This window comes from Folsomia candida, unplaced genomic scaffold (assembly GCF_002217175.1).
Source record: "Folsomia candida strain VU population unplaced genomic scaffold, ASM221717v1 Fcan01_Sc001, whole genome shotgun sequence".
Taxonomy (NCBI): domain Eukaryota; kingdom Metazoa; phylum Arthropoda; class Collembola; order Entomobryomorpha; family Isotomidae; genus Folsomia; species Folsomia candida.
Genome location: NW_019091193.1, coordinates 9,872,844 through 9,900,755, shown reverse-complemented (window position 1 = coordinate 9,900,755; position 27,912 = coordinate 9,872,844). Strand labels below are relative to the sequence as shown.

The window sequence follows — 27,912 nt, the reverse complement described above, 5'->3', positions numbered from 1 at the left end:
TGCAAATACATGATACAAGGTTCTTGAATCATTTCCAAATCGAAATCGAACTCGGTCTCAAAAATATCGATTTGATGACGAGTTGAACTATGTACTTATGTATGTACGTATATCTATGTATTTGTACATTAATTTTATTGTAATAATGGATACGTTACAATTACAATAATACACATAATCTTTTATTATTTATCACGCTTAAGCACTTAATGACGAGTGAGTATCATGACATTTTGACACATATTATCTAATCCCGATAAAGTGTTGATTCGTTCGGAATATGGAATGGAACTTTGTTCTCAATTAGCGTGGGTTTCGTCAGTGGGTGTGTGCGAGTGCCTATGAAGACTTCGACAATGACTTCCACGAGGGTTTTAACGTTTTCTTTAATTGTAAGTCTTCTGACATTTTGTCACGGAGATCTACAGCAAGAAGATGAGTTTCTATACGATACCTTTCCGGAAGGTAGTTATACTTGTAGTCGATATATGATTGTAGATGTACTAATCGTAAATTCTTTAGGATTTCGATGGGGATTTGCGACGGCAGCATATCAAATTGAAGGGGCATGGAATATTGATGGTAAGCTACAAACCTTGCAACTCACCAATGTATGATTATTGACAAACGTCTTATTTTTGTAAAGGAAAGGGAGAATCGATCTGGGACAGATTTACTCATAGACTCGTCAGCCCAATTATCGATGGTAGCAATGGCGATATTGCCTGTAATGAGTCACAATTTACTCACAAAGTCACAAACATACAATTTCATTAATTACGCCTAAGAGTGCTAATGACACTCAATATGTACGTAATCTTTAGGTGACTCCTATCACAAATATCCTCGAGATGTTGAACTTCTAAAGTCCATGGGAGTGAGATGAATATTTTCAAACATTTTAAATTGCTTACTTTGACACAAGTTAAATTTTTTTATTTTCCATTAGGTTCAATTTTATCGGTTCTCTATCTCATGGTCTCGTGTACTACCACGGGGGACAAATGACCTCGTAAATGAAGTTGGCATAAGTTATTACAACAACCTGATCAACTTATTAATATCAAATAACATAATTCCAATGGTAAATTGATAATACATACGTTTATGTGTACTCAAATATTGTGTACAAATTACCAAACTTATCTGAAAGTGCTATATTACATTAATTTCAGGTAACAATGTATCACTGGTAATATAAACATACTCTTATCAGATCAGTCTATTTATTTATATACCAGACTTGGTCAATATTGACCAATTTATAATTTCTACCAGGGACTTGCCACAAAATTTACAATCTCAATTTGGTGGATGGCCTAATGAAACTTTAATTGAACATTTTGAGAACTATGCTCGTTTACTTTACGAGAGATTTGGTGACCGTGTCAAGCACTGGATGACGTTTAATGTTCGTACACAATCCTAATATACTTTGCAAAACTTTTAAACACGAGTCTAATGAAAAGTTAATTTGAATAATTGGTAATTTAGGAACCTTTCAACACATGGTATTACGCTTACAATAACCTAATTAATTTGCTACAATTACATATATTCCCTGTGAAACCTAATTTATGTAACTCTAATGAAAAATCTATTTCGTGACCAGTGAACTGGGATATGGATTGTCTATCGCTGCTCCAGGCAAGAATTTAAAATTAATTTCACTTACAAAATGGGCTAGTTATATACTAAAAATTAATCAACTTTCTACCAGGCATTCTTGGGGAAGCTACTGAACCGTACAAGTGTGCTCACACCATACTAAAGTCCCATGCAAAAGCTTATCGTCTCTACGAACGGGAATTTAAGGAATGGCAAAACGGGGAAGTTGGGATTGTAATTGACTCGGAATTTATGCAACCGGATAACCCAGACGATCCTACGCACGTGGAAGCCGCAGAACGTGCACTCAGATTTAAACACGGATGGTTTGCATTTCCAGTATTCTTCGGAGATTATCCCAGCGTCATGCGAGAATTAGTGGATGCTAGGAGCGAAGCCGAAGGTCGAAACGCTTCAAGATTGCCCACATTGGACGAGGAGTGGCAAACCATGTTGAGGGGTAGTTTCGATTTTTTGGGGGTGAACCATTACACGACTGAGCTTGTGCGACCTGCAGCTGCCCAGGGCTTGCCAGGGTGGAGTGGTGACCAGCAAGTTTCAAAACGGAAAGATCCATCATGGGAAGGCTCGGCGTCTGCCTGGCTAAAAAAAGTGCCATGGGGCTTCCGCAAATATCTCAACTGGCTCAAGAATACGTATGATAATCCAGTAATGTACATTACTGAGAACGGATGGAGTGATGATGGCCGGGACCCAACGAATGACACATCAAGAAGCTTGTTTTATCGGGACTACATCAACAATGTTTTAAAAGCGGTGAAGCTGGATGGTGTGAATATCAAGGGATATACGGCATGGAGTCTCATGGACAACTTTGAGTGGGCGAATGGCTTCACGTGAGTTAATTAGCATGGTTCTAATTCTGGTTAATTATCACGTCTTTCCAAAAACTATATTTACAAAATAATGATTTTTTGTGTAGTGACCGTTTTGGAGTACATTGGGTCGATTTTACTGATCCGGAAAGGCAAGTAATTCCCAAAGATTCCTCTGTGGTGCTCAAGGTACTCCATGATAATTTTGGCATTAATCTAAATAGTAAATATATGCACTTCACGTACTAATCGAATTTTATCTGCAGAAAATTTTTGAAGATAATGGATTTGTCGAGGAATAGCAAGACAACCAAATTATAATAACGGTCGGAATGGGCTATATAAAAAAATCTAGAATTAAATAAATTCCTTTAATATGTGCAAGTCTAGTCAGTTGAATTCTCTGTTCTGTATTTAACGAATTTACGGTCATTTTCAATGAGAGAATTATTTAATAATATTTGTCATCGTATCACAATGGTCCACTCTTATTTCGTTCATTCATCTGTTATGATAGACTGGTTCATTTAGCACAATTGAGTTTAATTGTAGTAAATTAAAATTTACTCTGGTTGCTGGTGCATTTTAACGAAACTCTTGAGATTGCAACAGTCACTTGCATACTCCTTCCGAAACAATAATTCAAACTAATGCACAACCAATTTATTTTAGATTAACTCTGGTAAATAGTTGCACAATCACTCAGTAAATTGACAAGTGACAAGTGTAACAAAAGTTGATGAGTCTTTATTTGTAGAGAATGCAGGAGGACTTAATTGATTTGATGTTCGATTATATAGTAATAAGAACTTAAATGTTGGATCAGATCCACATTATTGAATGGCTATTTATTACATTTAACAAAATAAATGATAACTGACAACCATGATTTAAAACATTTCACGACTTTCTGCAAAAGAGAAGTAGTCTGCTGCATTTGATATTTTTAGGAGAAAAGAGCAGCGCAAAGTTGTAATGACAAATTCATGAAAGGGAGATATAAGTATGTAAGATGTATGCACATACATACATAAGGTTGGTAATATTTTTAATGCCGAGTGCGTATGGATATATTGAGACAAAGTTGTGTCCTAACTTCCGGCTACCTTTTCTAATTATAATATGCAGTTCATATTGATATTTATACTATCACATTTAGCAAGCTGCCTCTGAGGAGTGTGTCATTTGTTATGCGTTTCACAAGGAATCGCATATTTTTTGCCACAGTGTGTCGGAGAAATGTACCACTTATTAGGTGAAATGCACCACGTTAATCGTACAACTTGGTCGAGTATGGAAGGTCTGAAAAACTTGCATCTTGAAAATTTCATCAGTGCGTTTTGTGATGAATTAAAAGTGCATCTTTGAATCATTTAAATTGTGTTGATGGTGAAGAAACGGTAAGTCTCATATGAAGAACTTAGAACGGTAAGAATGGCTCACTCCGAGTTTTACACTAGCTTTTAATCACACTTGAAAATTTGAATTTCAATTAGATTGTGTATGTATATAGCTAAGGGTTAACTTTGAGGCTGAAGTGAGTGAATAATCCACGAACTTGGGTTTAATTTTAATGTAATCCGTGGTAAGCACCACGTTGACCATGTCCGAAGTGATATCCTTGATGACCTTTAATGACAAAATCATTATAAATTTCCGAATAATTTAACATGGCAGTAATTCTTACCAAAATCATGGTAATGAGGTGGTTGGTAATGATGGACGAATCCAGTATGAAATTTAAAGAAGGGAAAGTGTTTAGAGATGGAAAAGGAAAAGTGTTTGGCAACTGGAACATGAATATGCTTATAAATCGGGACATGTTTGATCACGGGGTACGGAATATGCTTAACCACTGGGACTGGAACTTCCTTTATAATTGGAACAGGCACAGGTTTTGGTACTGGAATTTCTGCAAGTTAACATGTTCATACATACGATTTTTAATTTAAGTGGTCAATTTTTTTTGCCCAGTCGGTTTGCCAACTCACTGTGATGATGATGAAATTCATGGTGTCCTTCTATGACAAGTGGGGACTGAAACCAGAAAACTTGTACTAATTAAATGCATTCATTTATGAAATTTATTCCTTTAGCTAGTTTTAGAAGTTAGCTTATCATTACCTTATGGTAATGATGACCGTGGTGATGACCAAAATGTTCTCCGGTTGCTTGAGCTTCTGTATCCACTGCAGCTACTTTATTTTTCGAAATTTCCTTCGACGAAACTGCTGCAATGAAGAGTGTGCACAAAATCCAGATCGAATACAAATACATGTCGAAAACGTAATGGGAAACGTAAGATTTGCACTGAGTCCTTGCCGAATAAAAATGTATAACTCAGTTGCTGGGCCTTTATTTATATACCTATGAGGAATTTCTGATTTGTGTCAAAATCATTATAATTAAAGCGGAAGTGAAGCATATGCACAACATCAATAAATCGTCCAGATACCCCAATTTTGATCTCGTTTTGAGCTGAGACTGTATACATATTTTAATATAAATGATTATGCAATAATTTAATAATAAACAAATTATCAGACAATTTTGTGCTATGGTCAAAACTCCAATTTAATCATAATTTGGAAATGGTCGAGTACGTTGGCACATCTTTTAAGATTTGTGGTCAGTGTCACCGCATTTTCTCATTTACACCAATTCAATTTAGATAATACCAGAGTCATTCGACAACACCATTACAATAAATATGTACATATTGAATGTACCTATGTACTTGCTTACCTAAATGCATAGATTTATAATCATGGCATGGATATGTGGCAGACACACACTGTCAACTTGATCACAAATTCTTTTTATCACTTACATATCTATTAGGTTTAGCATGATGTTGACCTCATGATTAATCATTGATTACACTATCACATTTGCATTGCATAACTGATATCATAGCAATCGATATATGCACACCTTATAATAATACTTGGCTTGGAGAGATAGGTCGCTGTCCTGTGTTACAATTTGCAATTTGAAATGACAAATTATTTAAGTTTGTTGTTTCTGGGTGTAGTTCTTTGCGGGTGGACCTCAGGTGGGAACATACCAAATTAACACAAAATAATTGAAACAGTTCATATTAATGATTTCCCTACTTTGGCTGTACAGCTTGCCCAGGAATATATTACAGATTTCAATGGAATGCCAGGCCCCCAAAAGAAATTGTAAATATGACCATGCCATTGTCCAATGTCGTGGTTCATCACACTGTGATGGGTGATGGGAATTGTTCATCTGTTCCAGAATGCATTTTGGTAATGCAAGAAATTCAAGACTTCCACATGGACGATCGTGGTTGGTCGGATATTGGATATAGGTATTTTTTATTATATCATCGTGTACAGTCAAATCACTCTTACACTTTTACTTAATTACTTACATAAACTTTATTAACGTAATTACTTTATGCATCAGAGTTAAAATATATGTTTAATCTGCATTAAGCTTTCTAATTGGGGCTGAAGGAAGTATATTCCAAGGGCGTGGATGGAACAGAGTTGGGGCTCATGCTCCAGGCATGAATGATCGAAGTGTCGGTATAAGTTTGATTGGGGATTATTCAAGTAAGTTTGAACTGGTGGATGAGTCTTAACCGAATAAAAACAATTTTATCAATAATAAATACTTATTTGAACGTATTCTAATTACTGCAGCAAAACTTCCCCCTCAGATTCAGATGGATTCTGCAAAAGCATTGATTGAATGTGGCATTGAGCTCGGACATATTCTACCAGACTATTCGTTGTTTGGTCATCGAGATGTGACCCAAACGGACTGTCCAGGAGATTTATTTTATGACGAAGAGCTGTCCTTATGGCCTCATAAACAAACCACTTCACCTCCACTTGGGTACACGAAGAAAATGGGAGATTAAGATAGATAATTTGATTGACCTTGACCCTTTATGTATCAGTTTATAGCTAATTAAAATATTGATAATACTTAATTATGAAAGTCATACATCTGTCATTAGTAAGAAATGATTAAAAAGCAATGACTCCTTTGAGATCTCGTCATTTGATCTTCTGAGTCTCACTAATTTGGTTCTGTTACAATTTATTCATCCCTGAGCAAAATAATGGCGAATAAGAACGGAAATAATGCAGAGTCGTGGCTTCCTCTAAACGAGGAATTCTCCACTCTTGCAATTCACGCTGGTTACACTCCGGATGAAAAAAGTAATTCATCAGTTGTTCCACCAATTTCATTGTCAGCGACATATGCACTGGACACTCCAGCCAAAAACCGGGTATAATTTAAAGTAATAATATGTAGTGTGTACTACTTATTTGTAAATTAATGACTTTTGATTACTTAATAAATCAATTGTTTAAAGGGGTTTGAATACTCCAGAACCTTAAATCCAAATCGGGATATCTTAGAGAAAAGATTGGCTGCTCTTGATGGTGGAAAGCATGGTAATTCAAAATCCATTTAATCTTTTCATGATCAATTAGCACATTTTACTTCTGTGTTCATAACCGTGTAATAATTGTGAAATGTATGTATAGGGGTTTGCTTTTCTTCGGGAATGTCGGCAATTTCGGCTCTGATTTCTCTTCTGAAAAGCGGGGACCACGTTATCTCAAGGTAATACATATGATAACCATTCCCCCAAAATTCTTCAGGTATGGGTAATAATCTGCCAAGTTCTAAAATCATAGCGATGACATTTATGGAGGTGCCAATCGATTATGGAGGAACAGCATTGAGCGAAACAATCTGCAAGTTGACATTATGGATCTGACAAATATTGAGGGTTTCAAAAAGGCATTGAAAACAAATACAAAAGTACGTTGGCTACAAAATTGCTTAACAAATGAGAATATGCAACTATACTATTTGGGTTATAAAAATAATTGCTATACAAAAATTGTCTTAGATGGTTTTTCTTGAGACTCCAGCCAACCCAACTTTGAGGGTGTTTGACATCGCTTTAATAGCTAAAATTGCCCATGACTTCTCAAAGGAGATCTTAGTTGCTGTTGATAACACGGTCCTTACATCATTTTTCCAGGTTTATATTCAGAATGAAAACAAGTAAAGATAAACGAGTCAACGAGTCACATATTTTATAGTTAACTGTCCTGTCATTGCTTACACTGCTTAGAGACCACTCGATTTGGGAGCAGATCTTGTTCATTACTCTTTAACAAAATATATCAATGGACATACCGATGTCATCATGGGGGCTTTGATTACGAACAGTGATGATCTGAAAGAGAAGCTCAATTTCTATCAAAATGGTAAGACTGTGAAACAGAGTGGTCGTCTAATGAATGTTATTTTCATTCTAATTAAGTCTACCTATTTATGTAACCTGTACCATTTTTTAATAATTAAATTATAGCGTTTGGAGCTGTTCCGTCTCCGTTTGAGTCCTATTTGTGCACTAGAGGACTAAAAACCCTTCACTTACGCATGGTATGCTCATGGCATAAAAACTTCAAAATTAATCCAAAGTTACACCTGCCTTTTTGCCAACTTCCAGCCTGCGTTGATGGAAAACTCTTTGAAAATTGCAAAATTTTTGGAGAGCCATCCCAAAATAAAATCTGTGAATCATCCAGCACTAAAGTCGCACCCCCAGCATGAGTTGGCACTATCGCAGTCATCGGGACATTCCAGTCTCCTGTCTTTTACCATCAAGGAACCTGGATCTGCACTCAAATTTTTGGACAGTCTGAAAATGGTTGCCAATGCAGCTAGCTTTGGTGGTTGCGAGTCATTGGCTGAACTTCCGTAAGAATTGCATATATGAAAATTCTGCGCATTTCCTATAAAACAAATTCTAATAGATATCATTTATTTTTACCCGCAGTGCTTTTTACACGCATATGATGGTGCCAATCGACCAGAGATTAAGGCTAGGAATCACTGACAATTTTGTCCGACTTTCTGTCGGTCTGGAATCTGCCAAAGATTTAATTCATGACCTTTCACAAGCCTTAGAAAACTGTTAATCCCTCATTATGAACACATTTTGTTTGGGACAAAATAAATCATAATTGGTTTTAAAGACAACTACATCACTGTACTATTTTATTACTGGATAAATTCCTATTTAATAATATATTGGTCAACCAATCATAAATTTAGTATTTGAAAAATTACCATACATTTATAACACATAAATATTTAATATGCCTGCCGTATAATTTATTTCTCCAATAAAATTCTTGTTGGTGCATAAAACAAGCTCAAATTTAAACAGCTCAAATCAATATCAAGCCAGAGTTCTGTGTACTTAGATAGCTGTACGAAAGGGCATGTGCACATGCATGCATATATTATTTTATTAATGTGGGTAACTGCAAATACACGACATGTGGAAACAATTATTATGAACCAATAAGACAATGCAGGAATTATATAACATACAAATATAAAAAATATTACATAAATACTTGTGTCCTTACAATTAGAGATACAACAAGGTCACTTGCACACAAATGGTCTAGAATATACATGCATACATGCATTCCTAAATTGCAATGTCATTCACATATGCACTGCGGAGGAACAGGTCCGCAAAGTAGTATTCACACATTTGGGACGGCACCTTCCTTGGCATCACCTTCGCGTTTCTTGATATCCTCTTCAGCCTGAATGGTGGCAACTTCTTCAGGACTGAAAGCCCGGAAGATTTGGTGGTAAAGAACAGCAGCAGTGATAGCTCCCGAGATTGGACCGATCCACTTTCGTAACACATTTTCATTAGCTTATGTATGTACGTTAACTTAAATGTATTGACTTGCATTAACCACTTACATAAACCCAGTGGTTATCAAAATGCGAGGCAACCACTGAAGGTCCTAATGTGCGGGCGGGATTCATGCTAAATAATTCAGCAATTATAATGAAATTACTTTCCTGATAAGTAATATTCTAACCAATTGTTCTACTCACCTGGCACCAGTAAAGGGACCCTGAAGAGAAAATTGCAGTGTCACCAGTATAATTTTACATTATATTTATTTTTGCAACTTACGCAAAACAGGACAAGTGCAGTGATACATAATCCAATGGCAAGTGGAGCTGATCCCTTCAAATCCGTCCTGTTTTCATCAGTTGCTCCAAAAATGACCATAAGCAGAACGAATGTGGCGACAAACTCAATTCCAAATCCTTGTAGGGGGGTCACTCCAGGACCCAACTTTGTTATTCCCCAGTCCCCCACAATCTCGTCGGGAGTTAATGCCTGCATCATAAAGAAAATTCGTTTAATACTTTTCTATTCTTCTATGTATCCACATTTTTACAACGTCTTACATATACTATTCTTTATTCTATGTACATATTCATCATCGCATCATTCGAACGACCATGTCTCGAGTGGCATTGGACAATTTTTCCAAGTATTAATTAGAAAATTGAACAGGTAGGTAAACTTGACGGATTCCATCGCATATTTACCATTACGAATCCTACAAATGAAAATCCTATGGCTGCCTTAATTGATAATACCAAAGTGTCCGCTCAACGAACTTAATAACACAGGGCGAGCAACTGACGGGTGTAGATAGACCAATGTTAATTATTTAATGGAGTGGAGGTAAACTGCGGATTAGCTGCTGCTGAAGGCACAAGGTGAGGTGATTGACAATTCAAGCACTTGCTTAATGAGTTATGCGTCTCATACATTATCAGGGTTTGTTTGACAAAGACTTCACTGTTGGGCTGCTATATACGCACCACATGAAAACTTAGATTAGTCATTTCATTACCATTGTTGACTCAGTACATTCACTTTCATTGCGTCGTCGAATTTCTAGGTTATCAAAATCGACGTTGTGATTCCAAGTTGAAGTCTGAAACTAATCCAGATGATTGAGTTTGCATTTTGCACGGTTGTCATTTATGAATACGCGAAGGCTGTACAGAAATTAAAATACTGGAGCTAAACTAGCAATTAAAATGGACATACATAACCTGTTGCATGCAATAGGAAATTGAGCTTGAATTTTTCTAGGTATTTTTTATGCAATTTTGAACAAAAGTCTAAATAGGAAGTTAGTTGGTAATATTTCCAGCATAAATCTCAAACTGAATATGCATGTAGCGTAGCCACAGAATTTTATACCTTACATAAGCTTGCGTTTAATTAATCCTGAGTTTAGTTAATGTCTATAATTAGGAAGGAAGGAAACAATTGCATTGTGTCACTCAACATGCAGATAAACCAGCTAAGTTCACACACACGTAGAGCTACATACATACACAAAATATAATAACTCTAGTCGATTGATATTTTGATATGGAAGCATTTTACTTGCGCTTCATTAACACAATCAGCAAACCTTGTCAATCTCAATTTGCATTTCTGTTAATAAAGCATTTTACGCCCATCAAGACAGCATCAAGTATAAGCAAGGCAATAAGAAGGATCAGGCAGATTGGCTTCGGTGGTACTCTGACCACTTCACAATAAAAGTACATATGCCATGTTGAAAGTCTGCATGTACGTGGGTTGCTGCTGCTGCTGATCACTGAATGAATGAGTTGCCAGCCCAAAACCTTGACCTGCCCTGAAGTCCAAATCCAAGTCTTAAATCAAAGACTCGCAAAAACTCTATGTTACACAATAGTCCAAACTTTATCTTCATTACCGTCGCAGAAGTTGACAATGAAGGCGAGGAGGGTGTGTGTGATATTTCGATATTGAGAAAGGGAGCTAATGTAAATAACCTTTGATGGATGACGGACTCTTCTTGTCTGTACGTGTATGTATAACAGTTTAGGAATGAATGGCTGCTGCATGATCACCTTTAAAAATATGCCGACACTCTATGTGACAATATATCTATTCAATACACAAATTTTGGTAAATTTTTGCCTCGTGGATAGCTTAATGTAAGCAGAACCATTTATATAAATGTACTTCTGCGTGTCAATTCTGGATCATAAGTATATCTTTCACACCAGTACAATTTTTACTTAACTTTTAGACAGTTAAGTATAATTATGTAATGGTAGGTTTGAACCTTGCAAAAAAAAATTACCTTTAATACCGCAGCCCCCATCATTGCTCCAATACACTGTGCTCCAATGTAAAGTCCGGCTTTGATTAGCTGCAGTTTGCCTGTGACCATCATCGCCAAACTGACGGCTGGGTTCATGTGACATCCACTGACATGCCCAAGAGTCTAAAAAATATAATGTATGTTAATTTTTTAGCATGGACATACATATGTATATATGGGTATATGTACTCAGGTGCAATGGCATATCGATGTCGAATCGAGTCATTTATACGGTCAATTCAATTTGAAAGGTTATCGCGATAACATGTCTCCTTTATAAATTATCATAATTCCAAATATGAACAAGTGCACTTATGAAAGCACATTTATAATTGTCATTTCATAGGTACATTACATTATGGGATTTGATATTGTATCACACTTAAACTCTAATAATTTAACAGTTTCATATCCATTGTCTTAAGATCCGATGTGGTAGATGATGCTACCTTTTATTGTTTTTAAGATGTGCACCCTGCCCTTCTTTAAAAAGTTTAAGAGTCGAAATAGCAATACATACAACACATTTGCACAGCGATAATAACAATAATAAAGGCTATCAAAATTGAAGGAATTATTTACTGTGTACATATAAGTACTCATTCAAGTTCAATCTATTGCACTGAATTAATTAAATCGAAAAGTGATGTAAATTTAAATTAATTCAATATGAACGCCAGACACATTGGCACCAGCATAATTTTCAACATTTTGTACAATTCACGTCCAATTTATTACTTGGGGAATTGTATCTTAAAAATTCGTTTGTCATCGTACCTGCTCACGCAATTAAACAAATATGTCGGCTTGCAATCATTATTAGAATAACCTACAACACCACAATCACAATCAACACTTCATCTAATGCACACAGGTTCTAAATGAATCGATAATGACCATAAAATTAATTGTTCTCTAAAATGCACAACTGCATGCCTTGGTAATGAGGAGAAGCAATGACTACCAAGTTGCATTGAACTTGCTTGTACTCCATTTACATGGAATGGAGTACAAGCGATTTGAATAATAACAGTAGTCAATCTTATATTTTTTGATGAATAGTGGAATTAATTGCGTTTTCTGTCTGCCTTCAGACTTCGACTTCAGACTTCAGACTTCAAGATATTTATTTGTACACATTATTTGCGTGCATATTACTTTAAATGGAGGAGAGATAATATTCATAAAATAAAAATTATTGTCCATATTAATGGAAAAGCTGAAAATATTCCAGTAAGGAATCATTTGTCAAGGTAAAAACTAAAATAATAAAATCCATTTACCTTTCTCATTTATCAATGAAAAGTATGCTAAATTGAATCGGAAACAACACCATAAAACTTTAACCTGACATAAATGTCAAAGATTTGTGCATAGATCGAGCAATAAACGTTAACTGCTCGTTAATTGATGCGCGCCAACGCTCGACAACTGGCTCTATGTAGATGACCATGGATAAGTTTTTGTCTAAACTGAAAGAAATGGAAGGAAGGTAATAAATTGGAACATATCAAACCAAGTGTTCCGTTCGTTCGCAGAAATTGTGTAGAACGAGGAAACCGTGTTTTTTTTATTAATACATAAATGGACATAAAATGCCATGATCTAATCTCTACGCCATCCATATTCGCTTCGTAAAAACTTGTCAAATTCAACCAATGACTGATTCTTGATTGATTGATTACTGCAAAATTATTGCTTCCAACACGGTATATGTGTGTGTGTGTACTTAAAATTAATACCCAGTAATAATATACATATTAATTTCAACTTTGCTTGCCATGAGTTTAAAATTACAGAATACTCGATAGATTGACTGTACAACCGTTCAGGTTGGTACCTCACCTGGGCTAATGTTGCTACCGTCATCCCCCAGCAGAGTCCGATTCCTGTGAGGTCCAAAGCCTTGGGGGTGGTGAGACTAAGAATGCTTCCACAGCCCATGATGATAAGCAAGCATGTTCCGATAAGTTCGGCAATTAGGGCCCTATGCCAGACATACAAAAAGTATTATATGAATGTATACTGACTGTTTATGTGTCAAGCCATTTCCACACTTGACACACAACTCGTCATAACATTATAGTTATATTACAATTTGAAGTAAATATATATAAGCAAAGCAGACATTTGTTCGTATTATTTCATTCTTTTAGATAAGTCAAAAAGAGTCCGTGGATGGTCTCGAAGAAGAGTTAATGAGACGTTGCGTTGCAGGTAGAGGTAATAAAATAACCTTAAATCAGAATATGAAAATGTGATTTTGGTTATTCCTGTAGCAGATGAAGAAATAGGATTATCTATTTATGTACTTGTACACATACACATATTTGTATAGATACATGCACATTTTTCAATGATGAGAAAACACCTTGATAATTTTCCCCTGACATTGGCACTTGAGCTTGAACCAGGAGCGTGTGAGATTTTATTGAAAGGAAATTGCTTGTGTCCAGCAAAATTGACGTTGTAAAAGTTGAAAATGACAAGACTTTGATAAAATTTGCATTTATGCATCCATGCATGTCTCTCAAAGTTACTGTTTTCAGGAAGTTGAGATTAATTAGTCATGAGATATATTCACACGAGTTTCTCCTGTGATCGTCACACTGTGATGCTCCAGTTTTTCATGTGTCCCTTATGTTCACATTACAGTATCCAGAAGCAAGTAAATAATCGTGAAACAAGAATAGCAGATCATCTTTAGAGATCCAGTTACTACTCAAATCAAGTTTCATTTGCGTAATGACAAAGTTCAACTTCCCTGCAAACCATTCACAACGGAACTTGCTGCTGATTAGTTGGAGCATCGAACTAGTTAACAACTTACCTTAAATCAACCATATGCAAGCCTCGCATGAAATTATTCATCAAGCCAGTCAAGTCAAAAAAAAATTTTTTTTTCATCACTTACCTCCATATGTCCTTCCTCGGCATCTTCAACTGTATGGTGGCCATCGCCAATGCGTCTGCTGTTAATAAGGAGAGTGAATTTTATAAGAATTTGTACTAATAAATTGAGACACACTTCTGTTACGCTGCCACCAATGTGCAGCTCGAGATCCGGAATCCATCCTTTCTCTCAAGCTGTTAGAAGCAGGTTCAGAATCAAGCAACTCTTTGTTGTTTTTATTCGTTTCAAAGTTCAAGCCATGTACAAGAAAGTTAGTGGAAAATATGGAATGTTTTAGTTGTTGAGAAGAAGCATAAAATGAGTTCAATGCAGCTTCCTCGTTGTTTGCCTCTGAAGATGCAGTCAACTGATGGTGCACTTTCGAAGGAACTGGAGCAAAACTCGATGTGATTTGATAACCTCTCGTAACGTTTGCTTCCCGTTCATTGTACGAATATGGAATGACCAAAGTTTTAACACTCTGAGAGTTGTCATCATTTTTTTCTGTGACATTTGCACCATTTTTTACTCCTTTACTGCTCGCGTCCCCTTTTGATGCAGAAATGTCGATGGAATTTTTGGACCGTGCTAAAGCGTTATAAGAAATGCGTCGAGGTTGTTTTAAAACATGAGCCCCGTTTGAATTGGCATCATTTTTCATTCGTGCTTGTCGTAAAGATTTCTCAGGACTTTTACTATGAAGTGAGAAACGCCGAGCTTTTGATGCGTTTGGCATAAATTCAGTTATGAACAGGGTGAAAGCCACTAAAGCATGATAAAGATTTTGTATTTGTACGTATTAACCACAACCACAACCAAAATGTATTGGCATTTAAAATATTAGATCATGTGTAATAAGAAATATATGGTTTAATGCGTCAGTAAATGATAACGAGACAGCTTATAGGTTAATTGTGCGAAATTATGGTTACTCTGACCCTCTGACCTGAAGGCATAAATATGGTCAAAAATCTGCTGAACGATGTCAAGCGTCACTCTTTTTATCGCGCACAAATTATCCTAAAGTTCACCACAAAATGAAGTAAATTTCAGAATATTATCTTCCAACTAATTTCATGATTTACTTACAAGTATCACACACTGAAAACTACATAAAACCTCAAAAACCCACTTGTGGCATTCAGAAAAAGTCACCAAAATATTCACGGCACAGTTTCTAACCAAATGTCAGGATTCAATAAGTTGACGAGCGAATATGCACTGCGAGGAAGGAATGGAAAGATTGCGTGTAAAAAAGTGTGTATATCTCTTTGAATTCTCAGGTTGTTGAATCCACGTACCAAAGTAAGTACGATATCAATGCCGTGAACTTTTTGTGTAGAGAGAGAGAGATGTGTTCCAAAGTAACGAGTGTTGAGCAGTGATAGTGGAGGTTGCCGTACGCTTTTTATTTATAAACTATTTTCTATTCTTATCTCACCCTAAGCACAAGCAGCACTGAACAGAGCGAGGAGACACTTTATGACAAAACACTCTTTCATCCGGATTTTGACTGCATGTGGAAGTGGTTTATTTATGAGATTATGGGAATGGGGAGTCTTGTATATTATGCAAATCAGAGAGCTGAGCTAAGATGAGTTTCTTGCAAGGAACTGCGCAGACTTAATAACTTTATATTGTACAGATAGCAAATATCCCTGAACGAGCCTTTCAGAGTGAGAGAGATCCCCCAATCGCCAATATGACGGCAATATTAAGATTGCATTATTAGTGGTGGTATCTAGTAGTACAGGCAATCAGAATTTGCAGCTAAAGTCAAATGAATTTGCACGCTCGGGTTACCTAAGACTGAATGAAAGTGAGACCACAGAGAGATAACTTGCTGAATGCGACTTGTTAAATGGAATAGAACTCACACGATAACATAACATTATCCAACAACTCCTAAACACTAGTTGAGGACGACGACGACGCATTCTGATGCCATCAAATAACCTTAGACACATATTATAGATAGAGTGTGGATATTGTGCATGAAATTCTGTGTGGTACATGCGGAAAAAGCTTTCCGTGATGGTCAAACCTGACCAGCTAACCCTGCAGTACATATTTAGCTGCATATGTAGCATAGCATTGCAAAATATGTATGCATTGTGCTCTACCAGCGCATGGAAAAGTTTTTATTTGGTGGGTATTATTGAAGGTATTGCTTTATACTACTTTTGTGGGGCGTAATTTGTTAGTGCCATTTGTGTGTTAAGGACATGTATCAACAAGGCTTTTAGCATTAATCCACTATCCACTTTGAAGCATCTATTAATTTTCCGTATTTATATGGATTTGTAGAGTATGTTTTCCAATCTATTGACAAAATATACAAAAAAACACAGTACCCTACTAACGATAAGCCGGCGATATGTATACGCATGTACATGGATACATACATACATATTTTTATTCACAACTAACTGCTAGACAGAATCATAGACATTTTACATACAAATTATTCGCAAATAAATAATTTTAACTCTAGACACACTTATGAATAGATACATATGGACTTGTTTATACGACCACTGACTTCATTCATTGAAGTCTGATGATCATGTATCAATGGGGGTGAAGAAATTGGTGCATCTGAACTAATTTTTAACCTGCTACGTGCCAGACACTTACAATAATGTCTTTGGTATTAATAATCATGACGACTTCAATTTCCATGCTTTAATATAACGAGTATCTTGTGTGGTTGGGTAATTGTCTAACCTTTGACCGACATGGTGTCACGTTTGCATAATGAATACAAATACGTACGATTGATACGCATAGCTATGTAAAAACGATTTAAAAAGACTGTGATTCTAAACTTTGTACTCACCGTTGTCCAATAATTATCCAATAATTTCTAGATATTTTCAATATCCTAACAGAAATTGGCACAATTTTGAAGAACTATATCACTGATTTAGCACATCAGTTTATTAGGATAAGCCAACAATTGCAAGTTGTTCCTAATCTAATAAACTTGAAAAGTTTAGCCAGTTCATATAAATTACAAAACCCCTTTAAAATAGTGGAAGGTAAAGTTAATAATTGGAAATAATTTATCAGAAATTTCAAACAATTACGAGTCCAAGGTGTTGCATTGGACTGTCAAATAAGTTTGCAGGTTGGTAATTGGACTGGTGACATAATACGAAAAGATGCACTCGGCGTGAACGAGTATTATTTATGCGGTTCAACAGATTTACGTAGATAACAAAAGTCCAATGTGTCGTACTCAGATTCTCTGGAATGCCACTTGCAATGATTGACTCTTATTCTGCTTAACACGTTTTCTGATTGATACCGGTCGGTGAGCTGCACGTTTACTTTGGCAGGTTGTTGCAAATCATTGGTACGTATCTATGCAATCCAAATTAAATGATTCCAGCCATTGGAAGGTTATGATAAACATGTATCGACGCCAATGCAAATACTTGCAACCTGTTTACGCATCTATTGACCGCACATACATAATTGCTGAGTCAACAAGTGTCCCTGACATTTAGGAAATTTAATAAGGGGCACAAGTCATTGTTTTAACAAGGTGGGTGGATCACTATATAGTTTAATTGCATTATCGGCGTATTCAACCTGATGCAAAAGACGTCTTTTGCGTCAGGTTGAATATACACAATCTATGCGTCTTCACCTACATTCAATATTTTACATTCAACATCAATGAGATTGTTTTATTGTTGCAAAAACTAGAAATTCTACTACTTGCGCAAACAAAATTGAAATAGGGCAAATTCGCTAGATTCTCCACGTACAAACATTTATGCTAAAATCCCATAACGTGTACCTGTATGTATCAGAGTATTTTGCTAATTAGATTAGCAGTTTGACGTTGTAAAGCTGTAAGTACGACTCCAAGTAAAAAATCTCACAAAGTTAAAGGGCATCAAGAGGTGAAGGTCGAATTTTGGAAAATAAAATACTAAATTTTGCACGTTCCTCTCTAATGCTGTTGTTTAGCTGATGCAAATGTGTTTATGTAGGCAAAGCAAGATTTCAGAAAAATCGGATGACAGTTGTACCTTAATATTATTATTCACAAAATTCCAGACTGATTATTCCTGCTCATTGGTCTAATGTCAACTGCTGCTGAATCAGACAAGTTTGAAAAACATTAGCATGAAATCAACCATCCGCTCTACTTTTTTCGGTCATTAAATTAGGCAATATATCTTGTTCAAGGCAAAGGGTGTACGTTATGCACATAGCAGCGCCTGGAAGAGTCGTATATAAATTTCCAATGAACACTCCTCTTCATCTTCTATCTCTATAGGTATGGCCGTCAATCTAATTTATATACAAGCCTTCCAAGTCTATTGGTGGCCAGATCAATCAATGTCCACTTGTCTAATGGAACAAATCTATTTTCACGTAACGAAAAATTTGGAAACGCAAGTCCATGCAATAAACCAAATTGCTGATTGACGGAGGAACGGCTATCTCCGTGTAATAGCGGATTTTGATATGAGCAAGCTCCATAAATTTTGTATCTCTCTGATACACTCTTCTCGAGTACACCACATAAAAATTCTTACGAGGAGGACGGACTTCTTATTTGAGGGAATAACATGTAAAAAAGTAATGACTACTTTGCAACAACCTTAATTATCATATGTATGTATTTGAATTTTTTTGCTGGTCAGTATTTTAATGGATAGTACAGGTTAACTTTTTATAACCAACACTAAGCATATCCACAAATCTTAAGATAAACGTTTCCAAATTTTTGTACATTTATACAAATGTATACAATAAGTATGGATGTATGTATATATGTACTGGCCACACACACACACATAAATTATGCACGTACTGCGAATAAAATATTGCAATCATGGACATGGAAAACTACGAATAAGTTATCGACCTTTTCAAACTAACAAAATAGTAGGAAGTTTATTTTACTGTTGATCCACAATATATGTAAAAATAGTTAGAATATAGTTAGAATTTACGCTATGTCCATTTGCGTGCTCATTAAAAATCAAACGGAAGACATAATGGGGTATTAGAAGTTCTAAATTATAGACTAGGAATTGATATTGTAAGAACCCCTTTCAATTCGATGATAGAATCGCTATTATGTACAAAAGTTGTCTGGAAAAATATTGTAAATAAAACAGAGCAAAATACTCAGCTCATCGTAGCGGATTTATACATAGAACAATTTTCAAAGGACTATGTCGTAATATAAGAAACTAACTAATTATTTAGAATGGCATCAAACTTGTTGGACCAGTCTCATGTAATATTTATCGTTTGTACTTTGTAAATTGGAAAATACCAGTGAGTTCCAGAAACCGTGAAATAAGTACACATGTACTTACCTAACGGTTCATTAACATGCAAAAATAGGGGTGAAGCGCTTAATACAGAAGCATGCATATATCAACTACTGGAAATACTACCGCACTACCTACAAGAAAACCTTGTTGTAATCGATATATTACGTATGTATAGCACAAATTTCTTACCTTTATATTTCAATATGGTTTGATGCATATTGATTGCAAATATTTATCAGAAAATCACAAAATTATGTACGCTTGGGACCGAAATTTCGTATCAAAACTAGGAGACTTCCTGCAAGGGGGACTCTAAAGAGAAAACTGAGAGCCTAACTGAATATCAAATGCCGAATTAAAGAGTAAACCGGTGGAGATATGACGGATTGTTGAGAGACGTCGAGGAAAACGTCCTCAGCATACATGCACATTTTACTTTTACACCTTCCTGCTTTTCTCATCACGTAAATTCTAGTTTCAGTTGAGGTCTGCAGTTTCAGTTCAATAAAGAAATTTAAGTAGCAGTGTACAAATCACACAATAATAATCGTCTACCGCAACACTGCAACAAGAAATACCGTCCTCAACAAAAGTGCAAATCGAATCGAAGATCCACTTCCACTCGTTAGTAGAAATTATCCCCTTTTCTAATCGTTAGCTGTATGGTTTGTGCAGCTAATGCTGTTTATGTAGCTACGATACCAATACCACGTTCTTGTAGTTGTTGACGAAACATTTTTTCGTGTAGTGTGGTTATTGTGTGGCTTGGTTATTTTTTAATTCTCGCATTAGCTGAAGACGACCGTTGACGAAGTCTGTAGGTATAAACTATAAAATCTAGTTGTGTAGCATGACAGATTTGATTTTGTTTTCGTGTTAAAACAAAACTGACACAATGAGATGAGTTTTTAGAGAAATTGGAATTAGGTTTCATTAGGTAGCAGAATACCGCATTTGCACACCTCAGGAAATCTACTTACTCACAGTTTACTGTCCAAGCAATTCTCATCGTCTCGCTACGCTCAGGTATTGCCAAATACCACGTTTTACGTTTTTTATAAAAAAAATGAGCCCTATCACAATGGAAAAACTTTTTTTTGAATGAATCTAATATTCTTGGCTTGCACTCCTCCTCTGCAAAAGTCTCTTCAAAATCAACATATCGAAATTGCTGTAAAACATGCTGGCAGTGAAATGCAACTTGCAAAATTTAAGCAGACGAGTTTAAGCTTTCAAAACATCAATGAGTGCACGTTGCTTCAAGTGCAGAATTGCACAAAGCACTCAAACCACATCAACAATGCATCAGGAAAACATCATCCCCTCATTAATAACAAAGGTTGTAAATGGAATGACAAGCACATCCAATGCAAAGAGGGAGAGGACATTTTGTAAAATAGGAAATCAGGTTAAGCATGCACAAATACTTGGTCGGTTGCATTCAACATCACCACATTTTCACAAATCAATGTCAATTACAATGAACTAACGCTTTATTTATTTTATAAATACGACGTTAGCATGCTCGCTCAATATTTTTTTCGTTCCTTGAAGGAAGGTTAGGGACAAGATTACTTTATACATACGCCATTACTTCACGTACTATATGCAGTTGTTTATGACATATGTAGAGACGAATATGTATAGGCAAGAAGAAGTCGTCGTCAAAACAAAAAATAGCTTAATTGCTCTAAAACAATCAATTGATTCAGATCACAATAGTGCAGCCGGTCGCATTCATAAAACAAATGTGTAATTAAAGGGTTTTATTTGACTCATTATACTTTAATCTGAGCCAAATCACTCGTTCAATATAGGTTATTGAACTGATGGCGAGGGAGGAAATATAGGTCAATTTAATTCTTGACGCCAATTCGCTCCTTGTCTAATGATTTGAAAAGTTGACAAAAAATCATTGCAATTCTACATCGCACGAGGAGAATGATGAATTGCACTTTTATTTCTTCTCACTCATCCCACAATCGCACTTGGTGGGCATTAAGACGAGAGATTCACCAAAAGCCGAGGAGGAGGAGGTCCAAACTACAAATGTTTTTCCAAACGTAAACTTTATCGTCGTGATTTAAAAGACACAATTCTATTGCAGTTCCATTGTGCGTGAGACAGCTTTCTATAGTTTACTTTCAGTTTTCTCATGCATCTGCCTCATCCCATTAAAGCGAGTTCTTTCAGTCATGAGTAAACTATAATTATGTGTGTAGCTCTATCTCTCGCTATAAACAAACACAAAATATCCATCCCAAATTTGCTGTACTTTCTTCCTTCTCAAAGAAAATATATCTTTAAATTATTTTTGGTCTCGTATTACCACAATTCACAAATATTCCCAGAACAATCAAATTAGATGCAGTTAATAAGTTGATTCGATTTAATGTTATTTACATCGACTCTTGTCAAGCGTTGCTGCTGTGAGTCGTAGCACTTTGTTGGATAGAGCCATTTTGTTGGATGGCAAAAATGAAAAATGTGTAATATATGTACGTAATTATGTTTACCAAGATAATTGAAAAAGTAATACTGACTTTAAGACTCCCTTCAGGACTTTTTTAAACTTTTTAAGTGGTCAGACAGTAATTAAGGGTAATTAAAGTGGTTGGTTGACGGTACATGGCAGAAGAACAAAGATAGGCTTTATGGCATACTTTGGTTTGTTCATTTTCATCATGAAAGTAATGAGAGAGAAATTGGAACTCATAAAAACGCAGGATCACCTGTGCTTTATCGGACTACGTCTTGAGCGATTATCAGAGCGTAAAATGGACTAAGGAGGATGAACAAAGTGTAAGTCGATGTATTTATACACACATACGTACAATCTGTCAGGCCTCATTACCGAGGACGACCGACAGTAGCAACACGTGCATAACTAGATTATTATAGAATTTTGTAGAAAAATAATATGCGAACTGATATTATTACTACGTGATTATTGGAATCCAATGTGAAAAAAATTGTCACGTGTCAGCTGAGCTACTTTACAATGTTTGATACTATCACCACAATTTCTGAACATATCGACAAGCAAAATACAATATATTTATTTGCGCACATTTGCATTATTTGCGCATATATGCATTATTTGCAAATGATACAAACATTTTATGATTGTCGGAAAACGTGATTAGTTGTAATACTTGCATTTTATAATTAGTTTATTATAATTGTTTATACATAATTGCCGGCCGAAAGGAAGAGAAACCCACAAGAAATCAAGTAATTTAAGTAATTTGCCTATCGATCCCTTCCTTAATTTAGTCCTCATATGAAAATCCTTAAAACTACACGTGGCATTGCAAACTAATTATGTTTTCTAAAGAAGTCATAAATCTTGAAGGCATACAATATCGTGTCTGGTATTTCAGATTCTGGTTTTTGCGAATCAAATGAAAATGAGAGACAATTTAGTCATGAGTGGAGAGGTGTCATAGCAAAATGTAGCTAAGTCTGCTAAGTAGTAGCAAATATTCGAATATCTACGAACTAACCACAAAAACATATTTATACAATCAACGGCTCATCATCAGTTACCTTGTTTCACTCCACACTTATCATTTACAGCAGAAGTAAATGTATTTATTTACAAGTAAACATACAGACCTACATACACATAGCAAATACATGCACTTATAGATAATACGTATGCTTTTAGAGTCACTTGAAAACTTAATTGACTGAGTTTCAATCTAATATCCTCTCATCTCCGTCATGTTAACTACAACATGGGACTTATGTATGGGCCTAGCCCTAATATAATACATATGTAAGACTACGATGCAATTTTTGCTAAAGATTGCCGATATAATCAATGAAAGATTTTTATCTCTGGAATGAGTGGCGACTTGTGTCAAATGCTTAAAAAGCCATAATTTATTTCGATGAATAAGTCAGTTTTCCTACTCCCACAATCAACAACGTTTGTCTTTTGTCTTAGGACTTGCTTGCATTCCGCTCTGCCTGCCCTGGGAGAAAAGGTAGTCATTTCATGATCATGTACAAGACAAATAGTGGCACTTGAACCTTCTCTTTTGTTAAATTTTTGAAAACAGCAAGACAGGTAGGCAAGACACTACCTATTGCGCAATGATGCCTTTGCTGGTTAATTGCAATCTGAAGTGTGGAGATGGGAGAGGAAGGTAATAGCAATAAATAATGCTTCCATTGTGAATTAGATTGGAATTCCAATTACGCTGCCATCAATACAGTAATTAGCCTAAAGGTTGAACTGTATGTGCATAATACTCGCACAATGGGATTATAATTTTGTAATGTGTAATAATATTTGCTACTACGTGGCTTCCTTCCTTCCTTCCTTCCTCAAAATGCTTTTGAAACTTGAAAGAAAATATAAAGCAGGCAATAATAATGGACGTTTGTTGCCATTGTGGATACTCTATAGCGTGGCGACTATATAGCCGGTGACTTTGCAATTCACAGCATTTTTAGGCATTGGGGTTTTTGGTATACCTTGCAGTGTCCATGTACTTCCACTTCTGAAAGCGATTGATCAAATGAAATGCCACCGCATTCAGAATTATTGAATACCACACTCGGAGAGAAATACATATTTCATGTTCTTGTAGCCACATTTCATTTCAACTACGACTGCTCAGTAAGTGACCTTAAAATCATTATATGAAAAATGAAAAAAGGCATGAATCATCGTCCATCACATCATTGCTCTTCCTTTGTGGCAGAAGGTAGGACAACGGCCAAGTACAATTGATAAGAAAAGAAAATAATTACATGCACAAAGGCAAAAGATTATTTAATTTGGAGCCAAAATGACAACTTCTTCTATTTCCGGCTAATCAACTTGTAAACGATATTCTTGTTGTTATTATTATTGAGAGCTGTATGGGCAATAATGAACGCAACGATGCATTGTTTTCTAGATTTATGTGTGTACATCAATTTAACACCGACCATTTGACGGTCAAAATTTGATGGTCAAAATAAGAATAATAATAATAGTTGTGGGTTGGTGTGGTCGATGGCTCTGATTAAAAAGTCGTTCACTGATCTAACTGTCTCATCCATGTCAAGTCATCTCTATTTATTTCATGAGACAACGTTAAAATGTCAGCATTAGATTCATTTTGTAAGGAAATCTCATTTATTGCTGACACTTTATTCGAGACACAGAGCAAGGCCGCAAGACTTAAGTATATTGAATGGCAATCACTCGGTCGTCTTGTTTGCCAAATGCAAATCGTCTTCATCGTCTTCTTGGACTTTAATTTGCAAATTCATTCGAGATTCTGTTACTGATCCTCACTCCTTTTCCGCTCTCCCCATTGTTCGTCAATAAAGTAAAGTTGAGCTCAAATCAAAAATCTCCACTCGAAGGCTCATCATTCCTTGTGCTTTGATGGAACAAGATTTTGTTTTTGTTCGCTCATGCTTAAATTAGGAATTGGTATTGAATTTAAATTAGCAATTGAACCATTGGACCAAGACTGTGACATGTTCTCTACTTTGCTGAGGAGATACGTACAAGCAGCAAAATTATATATGAACCTGACCTTCGTCCCAAACTGTGAATAAAAATGAACCTTTCGGAAGTAAATGAAAATCCAGACACTATTTGGGCTACATATGCACAATACATGTGACAGGAAAAATTGTAATAATGGGTTGAGACTTTTTACAATTGTCAAATCTGTAAGATCTGTGATCGCATGTGACAATCTATATTCACTCACAAAAAGTGAACGACAAATTAATATTAAGCGCATATCACTTACTAGAACCTTTCCTAAAGGATAAAGGCTACACAGTTTAAGCTATTATGTGCATTTATAAATGATTTTATTAAGCAATAGTTAAATTTTGACTGCTCTTTCTCGTTAAAAATAAAACAATCATCATATAATGTACATAATGCATATGTAAAGTTTTAAGATGTATGATGGAGTTCATATTACAACTACAACGATGTTGGCGTCGGCATAAATTGTTTGTCAAACTCTGATTATGCAAAGCTGTATTACGTACAGGAGCAAATACGTAATTGCAGGAATAAATTCTAAACAGGATCATTTCAAATAGATTAAGTGTCAATATTCGCATCAAATTACAGGCTCTTGAAGATTTTAATGCTAAGAAAATCTTTATAAACACTAAATGTATAGTTAAATAAGAAAATCATTGTTGCGTATTTATTAGCAAACTATTGATGAGTTGTCGAATTAAATACTTTAATAAAGTCAAATCAAGATTATTATTAATAATGCTGCATAAGTAATTTCATTGCCGATTTCAATGAAAATTCTGACTTGCAGGTTTGAGCAAGTCGTATATGTATTAATCTAGCAACTTGTGCACGTCATGATTTAATACATATTGCTCGTGTCATGCATATTTTGGATTGTTTAATAAATGTAAAATGTGCCGTTGCGGGCATTTCTTCAACTGAATGTATTACACATTCCGCCATATTTGTAATTTAAACCTTGAAGATCGAGGTACATTTAATAAATGTTGCATGCATGTATCTACGTATACAAGATGAAATCCTGTTTTTGGTACCAGTGTTAATTAATGGCTGGATGAGACTTCCTATACACACATACTCTTACCAAAATATGTGAATACATGAATATGCGTAGGAACATTTTATAGGTATAATTTCAGAAGATTCCAATAAGTATCGTGAAAATGATTTACGACACTTGCCAAATAACATGAATTGATCAAATTGATAAACAAATTCATTTGATGGAAGTATGCATTTCCATTTTCCTAGTTCCCACTAAAATGGTTTACTATTGTTCGATTGGAAAAAAGATAGAATGTGTCCGTCTAATACAAAAGTAAAAAATTTACATGTATGTTGATAGTCATTGTAATGCCAAAATACAATTGCTTGCACTTCCTCGCTCGTCGCTGGTCGTTGTGTACACGTAGAAAAGAAAAATGCATTGCTACAACATTGAACTCAAACTCATCTCACACATCAACTTCAGATTAAATTAAGTTATGAATCACTAGACACAGGAACGGCTTTATGTGCAAAAACTCAATTGTTGGATTTGGAACATGACATTTATGGCAGAGTTGATAAATGCTTGGCTTGGCGGAATTTGACGTTCCCTTCAATATTTGAAAAACCTTGAACATGAATGATCAATTAAGAACACACACTTTTGGCAAAAGATGCTTCCATTTTCCGATAACTACCTCAACTATTTCACCTTTATTATTTTGTCATAAAGGTCATAAAAATTGGCGGAAGTCAACTTTTGCCAAGTTATTTTTTGGTGCCCTCCAGTCTTTGATGAAGTATTAATTATTGTTTTGACGATTCTCAATTACACGCAACGTCGGACTTACATCCATCCATCCTCCTCCTCTGTCCTACCCAAATCTGAATCTGTGTGGTCTTTCTTGCCTGACTGACTTTGGCTTTTAAGTATATTTAATAATGCTTACAGCCATAATTACGATGATGTGTGCACTTGTCGCCAACACATACTCCTTAGTTTCATTTTTTAGTATGAAAAATGACTCCAAATGATGGTGATAAGGTTTATGGGTCCTGTTTTCATTGAACTGCTGGCATGCATATTTTCATAATGACTTAATCGGTGATGGTCAGGTTTTATGATTGACATGATAGCATAGGGCTAATAGCCATCACATCTACTCTTGGTACGCTTGTTTGAAACTTTGAAGTTCAAATGAAATGCTTAATCCTGTACAGAGAACCTTGTCAGAAAATGTTTATTAAAACGTGCAGTTTAATTGGGTCTCGCGTCAATACTTTTAAATCAGAAATAAAATCTAATCCAATCTATCGCTTACGCACAAAAGATACAAAACATGATACGAAAGTGTTACACTTGATCTCGGCAATGACTTTATCAACACTTGTCATTTGTGGAGTTGCGTAATTAGCCATTGTTGTAAAATCGACGCACAATGTTGTAATCGATTGATCAGATTTAATGGAAAGTGTTGAACGCGTCAAACGATATGTATAACCTTATTTGAGCTTGTAAATTGTATTCATTTTGTCAGACTTTTCAGCAATTTTACTAAAAGATAAGCTAGCTGAGCATCCATGAGATAGAAGAGTTCATATACGTAAGTGTAACCAACTAGGTTTTTTATGTACTAAATGCTCAAGAATATTTGTGTTTGGTTGTGTTTCTTAACTTAATCCCGGTTATATAACATGCAGAGACTGTAATTATCCAAGTAAG

At 35.5% G+C, this 27,912-nt stretch overlaps 5 protein-coding genes across 14 annotated transcripts; 3 read left to right on the top strand and 2 right to left on the bottom strand.

Annotated features, from left to right (window-relative positions):
- Nucleotides 1-294: 294 nt before the first annotated feature.
- Nucleotides 295-2,922, top strand: LOC110849560 (myrosinase 1). The gene is made up of 12 exons (XM_022096983.2): nt 295-465; nt 523-582; nt 647-727; nt 825-877; nt 950-1,084; nt 1,176-1,192; nt 1,279-1,411; nt 1,495-1,511; nt 1,613-1,647; nt 1,721-2,465; nt 2,552-2,633; nt 2,711-2,922. The coding sequence occupies exons 1-12, from the start codon at nt 342-344 to the stop codon at nt 2,744-2,746; spliced, it is 1,518 nt and encodes a 505-aa protein (XP_021952675.1). The 5' UTR covers nt 295-341; the 3' UTR covers nt 2,747-2,922.
- A 965-nt stretch (nt 2,923-3,887) lies between these two features.
- LOC110842113 (histidine-rich glycoprotein) lies at nt 3,888-5,217 on the bottom strand. Its single transcript, XM_022087826.2, has 4 exons — nt 4,569-5,217; nt 4,436-4,481; nt 4,132-4,356; nt 3,888-4,073 (listed from the first exon to the last, which is right to left on the bottom strand). Exons 1-4 carry the CDS (start codon nt 4,719-4,721, stop codon nt 4,015-4,017), a joined length of 483 nt encoding a protein of 160 aa, XP_021943518.1. The 5' UTR covers nt 4,722-5,217; the 3' UTR covers nt 3,888-4,014.
- A 134-nt stretch (nt 5,218-5,351) lies between these two features.
- On the top strand, nt 5,352-6,501 carry LOC110862233 (peptidoglycan-recognition protein LB). The gene is made up of 4 exons (XM_022111418.2): nt 5,352-5,499; nt 5,574-5,781; nt 5,910-6,028; nt 6,119-6,501. The coding sequence occupies exons 1-4, from the start codon at nt 5,442-5,444 to the stop codon at nt 6,337-6,339; spliced, it is 606 nt and encodes a 201-aa protein (XP_021967110.1). The 5' UTR covers nt 5,352-5,441; the 3' UTR covers nt 6,340-6,501.
- Nucleotides 6,502-6,510: 9 nt separating this feature from the next.
- LOC110862193 (putative cystathionine gamma-lyase 2) lies at nt 6,511-8,492 on the top strand. Its single transcript, XM_022111376.2, has 9 exons — nt 6,511-6,714; nt 6,802-6,883; nt 6,977-7,055; nt 7,130-7,256; nt 7,348-7,482; nt 7,576-7,711; nt 7,816-7,889; nt 7,957-8,207; nt 8,287-8,492. Exons 1-9 carry the CDS (start codon nt 6,544-6,546, stop codon nt 8,426-8,428), a joined length of 1,197 nt encoding a protein of 398 aa, XP_021967068.1. The 5' UTR covers nt 6,511-6,543; the 3' UTR covers nt 8,429-8,492.
- Nucleotides 8,478-20,029, bottom strand: LOC110862138 (aquaporin AQPAn.G). Of its 10 annotated transcripts, none has more exons than XM_022111321.2 (9): nt 15,471-15,816; nt 15,328-15,401; nt 14,403-14,460; nt 13,334-13,475; nt 11,468-11,611; nt 9,457-9,666; nt 9,375-9,394; nt 9,237-9,303; nt 8,478-9,163 (listed from the first exon to the last, which is right to left on the bottom strand). In XM_022111321.2, exons 2-9 carry the CDS (start codon nt 15,335-15,337, stop codon nt 9,008-9,010), a joined length of 807 nt encoding a protein of 268 aa, XP_021967013.1. In that variant the 5' UTR covers nt 15,338-15,401; nt 15,471-15,816; the 3' UTR covers nt 8,478-9,007. The 10 variants fall into 10 exon arrangements, with proteins under 10 accessions (XP_021967013.1, XP_021967021.1, XP_021967005.1 ...); XM_022111329.2 differs by having other exon boundaries at nt 14,403-14,457; XM_022111313.2 differs by lacking the exons at nt 15,328-15,401; nt 15,471-15,816 and adding an exon at nt 19,877-20,029.
- Nucleotides 20,030-27,912: the final 7,883 nt, after the last annotated feature.